The following is a 6,148-nucleotide window of genomic DNA, read 5'->3' as shown; positions in this document are numbered from 1 at the left end:
AAGGCATAAATCCACTCCCATCCATTCCATCCCCACATACTCCACTCCCATTCACCACCCCTCCCTCCCTCCCTCTTATCTTGGCTCCTCCTGGATAACGGGTCATCTATGCACCTCGTCCACTGCCCTGGGTCAGAAACAATGCAGCAAGACATAGCACATCCACAGCAGAAAAAATAGTAAATAACCAAATAGATGAAAAAAATTAATGACTTTAGTGACACTCCTTCGGACCATAGTTACGTATATTTATTTTTATGAGTCGAGTGTACAGTTCCAAAAACTGAAAGAGGGACCACGTTCAGAATCTACACTCCTTTTGCTCTGTCACTCTCCTTAAATCTTTCTTCTTCGCTGATGTATTGTCTGCAAGCACAGAAGACCCGCTCACTGCATTAGGATCCCGTCATAGAGGTTCATTGTTTTACTGTTCATACGGGTAACCCACACCGATATGAAAGAAAAAAAAATAATAACACACCCTTACCCTCTGCAACGTTGTCTTCCTCTCTTCTGGTTGTCAGTCATTTCCTTTTATATTTTCAATGGATTCAAAATTAAATTGCTGCTTAAAATTCAGCTCACCCATGCAACCCACATCACTTTGCACGATGCATTTCTTATCATCCAAATAGGATGAAGTCACTATGGTGAGGCTGTATCGTCCCCCAAGAGGGGAGATCAGTGGTCCTGCAGTGGACCACCAACACTGAACACTTTCAATTTCACTCTAATTTCTTGGACTTAGTCGTCATTTCGACGTTGCGGTGATAAAGAGACCAAGCTAATAAACAGCCATCGGATGTCTGCGGTCAAAGAAATGCACACATAAACGTATGCATACATACGTACAAACACGCACATACACACACGCACACATACACACAAAACACACACACACACACTCACACTCACACTCACACGCACACTCACACTCACACACACACACACACACACACACACACACACACACACACACACACACACACACACACACACACACACACACACACACACACACACACACACACACACACACACATACACACACACACACACACACACGCACACACACACACACACACACACACACACACACACACACACACACACACACACACACACACACACACACACACACACACACACACACACACACACACACACACACACACACACACACACACACACACACACAAAGAAACATTCAGATGGACTTCCTAATTGCACATGCCTACAAAAACTCACCATTGAATATTTAATTTATGTTTCAGATATTCTATAGAGCATGGAACTGGCGTGGTTACGCCTTTCGTGACGGTGCTAAAGTGCTTTGTTGTTCTGGTAATTATTAGATAAATTATTTAAGTTATGATAAAATCTTTATTGATTGTGTGATGGAAGTTGTCAGGCGAATTTATTTCGTTCAATACAGGAATTACGTAAGTTGACTGATATTTAGTGTTTATAGTTACATGAAATGTAAATATCATTTGAATAAGAGTAGTTGCATATAATATAACGCCTCTTTGAATTCATTTCCCATGTATATCTGTCATGATATGGTGAGAGGAAAATATTATAACATTCGCGTATATAAATTCGCGATGTGAAATCCCGAAATGTTTTCAAACCGCAGTAACGCGTTCACGGTCAGGTTGACTACTATAAACAATTTAATCCTTTATAAACGATTTAATACTTTATTACGACGATTTAGTGCGGGTCCGTGGACGTTGTTAATATGTCATGATAGAGTACATTCAGGGGTTTTGGGTCTGTATGTACGATGAAATAATATACATGTGGGTATTAAGGACAGAATTGGCTCGTCATGCTGATGTGTACGGCATTCCGCACCACAAAAAATACGAAATAAAAATCACATTTGTTCAAGACGGAGTAATTGGTTCTCATAACTAAATCAATCAAGTGTCTTCGTAAGTAAATCTATCTCTATACCAAGAACTTTTTCCACCTTATATGGGAGGTAGCCAAGCCAAAGGCAAATACCCACTTCTACCCATTCCGCTCCCCTCTACTACCCTTTCCACCCCGCCCATCTCAGCTCCTCATGGATGAGGGGTCATCCCTGCATCCACCAACTCCCCTACGTCAAACGCAATGCAGCAAGGCACAGTGCATTAATTTATTTGCCTGCATGCGTGATACATACCGTACGTACCACACATGCAAGTCAAAGAAGAAAAACAAAATACAACTCACGGCTCCATTGATGTCTTCATGCGTTAATGATGACTTTAAGTGCCGTGCCAATGGTGACGGTGGTGGTGACCTATGATTGAGACGTTATGGTGCTGGTGATGACCCTCAAAGTGGTGATAAATGATGAAGAATGGTGGCAGGACACACGCCAAGGCCTTTTTATGAGCCTGGAGTCGTTCCAGGCCACCTTTGGTAAAATGAGAGAGTAAAAAAAAAAAAAAAAAAAAAGGATAAATAAGTGCAGTACATGACAACAGGTATATACTGAATATATCTGAATGCACTGTTACATACATACATACATACATACATACATACATACATACATACATACATACATACATACATACATACATACATACATACATACATACATACATACATACATACATACATGCATACATACATGCATACATACATACATACATACATACATACATACATACATACATACGTACATACATACATACATACATACATACATACATACATACATACATACATACATACATACATACATACATACATACATACATACATACATACATACATACATACATGCATGCATGCATGCATGCATCCATCCATCCATCCATCCGTCCATACATACATAAATTACATACATACATACATATATACATACATGCGTACATACATACATACATACATACATACATACATACATATATACATACATACATACATACATACATACATACATACATACATACATACATACATACATACATACATACATATACATACATACATACATACATACATACATACATACATACATACATACATACATACATACATACATACATACATGCATACATACATACGTACATACATACTTCCTCCGTATCTCCCTTCCTTCCCTTCCTTCCCTTTTTCACCCTCCTCCTCCTCCTCCTCCTCCTCCTCCTCCTCTTCCTCCTCCTCCTCCTCCTCTTCCTCCTCCCTGGTCTCCTTGACTTCCCGAGTTTTCTTTCCACGTCTTTAGATTCTTCTCATCCTCTCAGTGGTGATAAATATTTTTTTGGTTCAGTTTTTTAATTTTCTTTGTTTTCATCCTCTTTTCTTCCACTTTTTCTTTTGTTGTTATTATCCAACACTTTTCCATTCTCCGTTTCTGGTTTCTATATTTCCTCTGACGTGTTTGTTTTTTATTTCCTTACTTATTTGTCTTTCGTCTTATTCCGTTTGCTTTCTTTGTCTTTATTTGTTTTGTTTTTCTTTTCTTTTTTCTTGCTTCTCTTTATTTGCTACTTCTTTTCTTTTCATCTATTGCTTTTATATCCATATCTCATTTTGTTCTTATTTTCATTTTCCTTGTTTCTCTTTATATTCTATTATCGTTATTTTTCTGATTGCTATTTATATATCTTATACCCATGCTTCTATTTTCATTTTACTTTCCCCTCCTATTATTGTGTTTTTTTCTATATTCTTCATCTTTTACCTTTCCATTTTCATGTCTTCCTTACTCCCTCCTTCTCCCTATCAACTCTCTTCTCTCCTTATTCTCTCTCTCTCTCTTAACCTCTCTCTCTCTCTCTCTCCTTATTCTCTCTCTCCTTATTCTCTCCTTATTCAATACAATCAGACCTCTCCCCGTCTACTCCTTGTTTCTTTCTTTTATTTTGATTTACCAATTTTAAGTCCGTGTCTCTTTTTTTTTTTATTTCATCTCAAATGTTATTCTGTCATTTCTTCTTATTTGTCACCTCTTCTCTTTCGTTTTTCCTCTCTTTCTCTCTACGCATCCGCTCCTTCCTTCTCTCTATCAACTCTCTTCTCTCCTTATTCAATAATCAGACCTCTCACCCTCTACTTCTTCCATTCAGACTTTTGTCCCCAACAACTCAGGAGCAGCTGTTGCTTGCTTCGGTGATCCTTATTTCAAGCGTTCCTTCCTGCGCGCCTCCAACTCAGACGCAGACTCACTCCAAGTCACAAACTTCCGCGTCCTTCTCCGCACCCAATGAACCCAGCGGGAGAAAATATGGCCCCTTTTTATTCACTATTATGCTTCTTTGTTCCTTTCCTTCTTTGCTTTGCATATATAACGATAGATATATGTTACACATAGGTAAAACCCCAAAATAATATAACACGCCTGACCAAAGCCATTCTCAGACGACTGTCGCCAAAAATCTAAATAAACATGTGACGCCATAGTCATCGACTCGACTATGGAAAACAACAAGAGGACTTATTTATTCACTATTATGCTTGTTTGTTCCTTTCCTTCTTTGCTTTGCATATATATAACGATAGATATATGTTACACATAGGTAAAACCCCACAATAATATAACACGCGTGACCAAAGCCCATTCTCAGACGACTGTCGCCAAACAATCTAAATAAACATGTGACGCCAGAGTTATCGACTCGACTATGGAAAACAACAAGAGGACAGGTTTCGCCAGATGCACATCAAAAGCATTTACATACCTAACAGAAGACTCAATCAATATAAGAGGAACATACAACATGTCAAAGCACATTTAATAACTGTAGCTCCCTTAGGCTATATGTTAATTAATAGGATTAGTAAGCCAAGCTGGCAGGCTTTCGTAAAATGCTGAATAGACAGAATTCATGATTATAAGCGAAGGTTCGAGGAGGGAGACGAGAAGGAGACTTGACCAACTTGATGTAACAATGTATATATAAAGAAGAAAGATTCTTAGACGAGTTTCCCTGCCATATTTAGAATCCAAAGACTACAGATTCCTCGCTTGTGTGCCTTCTTTACGTGTTTGGTTGTTTGATTGATTAGTTGATTTGAATGTTGATTAATCTATGTATTTGTTAATTGATTTATTTCTTTACTATTTATCTACTTGTTTATAATCCATTTATGTATTTGTTTATATATATATATATATATATATATATGTATATATATATATATATATATATATATATATATAATATATATATATACATATATACATATATATATAAATATATATACATATATATATATATATGTATATTCATATGTATATATATACTTCTGTATTCGTTTATTTATCGTTTCTTTCATCCTTTCCCTTGTATCCACCTATTTATCTATTTGTTTCTTGTGGAACTCTTCCCGCCAGTTAAATGGAGTCATCTGCACATACAATAGAACAAAATCTGTATTGGGCGGGTTTGAAGGCAGGTCGTATTCCATCCTACTATTATTCACCCTTCCGAGGTGGGAAACTGCAAGAGACCATAAGGCATATACTTTCCACTCTCATGTCTATTGCCACCTGTCATCTCTATCCATAAAGTTGTCTCATCTTCTTTTAAAACAACCAATTGTTTTAGCGCTCACTAACTACATGATTACTAAGTCTATTGCATTCGTTAAGTAGTCTATTGATTAACCATTTCTTGTCTATTCACCTCTTAAACCTAATCTCTTATGTCTACTCTGACTGCTGCCAGACGATTTTGTTCATCCGGGGAGTCAAAATGCTGTCTCGGTTGACTTTTTTATAAATCAACATTCTAACCTGCTTATTCTATTTGCCACCGCCAGCTGATTTCTATTTTACAAATTGACGACATCAGAGTTAAGAAGTAATGAAGCAATTTAGTAATTCATAGACAACAACTACCCCATGAGAACAGACTAGATAACAATTAAGGTCGAGCGAGTAATTACAGAACTTGAACCTTGATTACTTTAACCTAATAATTACCAAAGGAGCTTACAATGCAATTTCACTCCGAAAGGTAATTTGTGTATGGGATGCGTACATGATGCGTGTTCAGCCACGAGCAAGAGTTTTGACCCACCCAGAGCTTTTCATGATATGAAGTAAAAATTCTTTCTCTGACATTGTTTTTCATCACGTACTCGGGTAAGAAAGAATCATATTGACGCTGTGAGTACTTTGAGGACTTGCTCATGG

The 6,148-nt window shown here is 37.4% G+C and overlaps 1 protein-coding gene across 1 annotated transcript in view; it reads left to right on the top strand.

Annotated features, from left to right (window-relative positions):
- The window catches only part of LOC143041385 (glutamate receptor-like), a 19,689-nt gene extending 15,472 nt beyond the window's left edge, over positions 1-4,217 (top strand). The window contains exons 11-12 of the mRNA XM_076213208.1: positions 1,275-1,344; positions 4,077-4,217. Coding sequence (XP_076069323.1) covers positions 1,275-1,344; positions 4,077-4,217 — 211 coding nt within the window. The remainder of the gene's footprint in view (positions 1-1,274; positions 1,345-4,076) is intronic.
- The last annotated feature ends 1,931 nt before the right edge of the window (positions 4,218-6,148 follow it).

The sequence above is a fragment of the Oratosquilla oratoria genome, chromosome 31 (genome assembly GCF_046742065.1).
Source record: "Oratosquilla oratoria isolate Oo_2021 chromosome 31, ASM4674206v1, whole genome shotgun sequence".
Classification (NCBI taxonomy): Eukaryota; Metazoa; Arthropoda; class Malacostraca; order Stomatopoda; family Squillidae; genus Oratosquilla; species Oratosquilla oratoria.
Note: the sequence above shows the minus strand (reverse complement) of the source record. Positions and strands in the feature narration are given on the sequence as shown.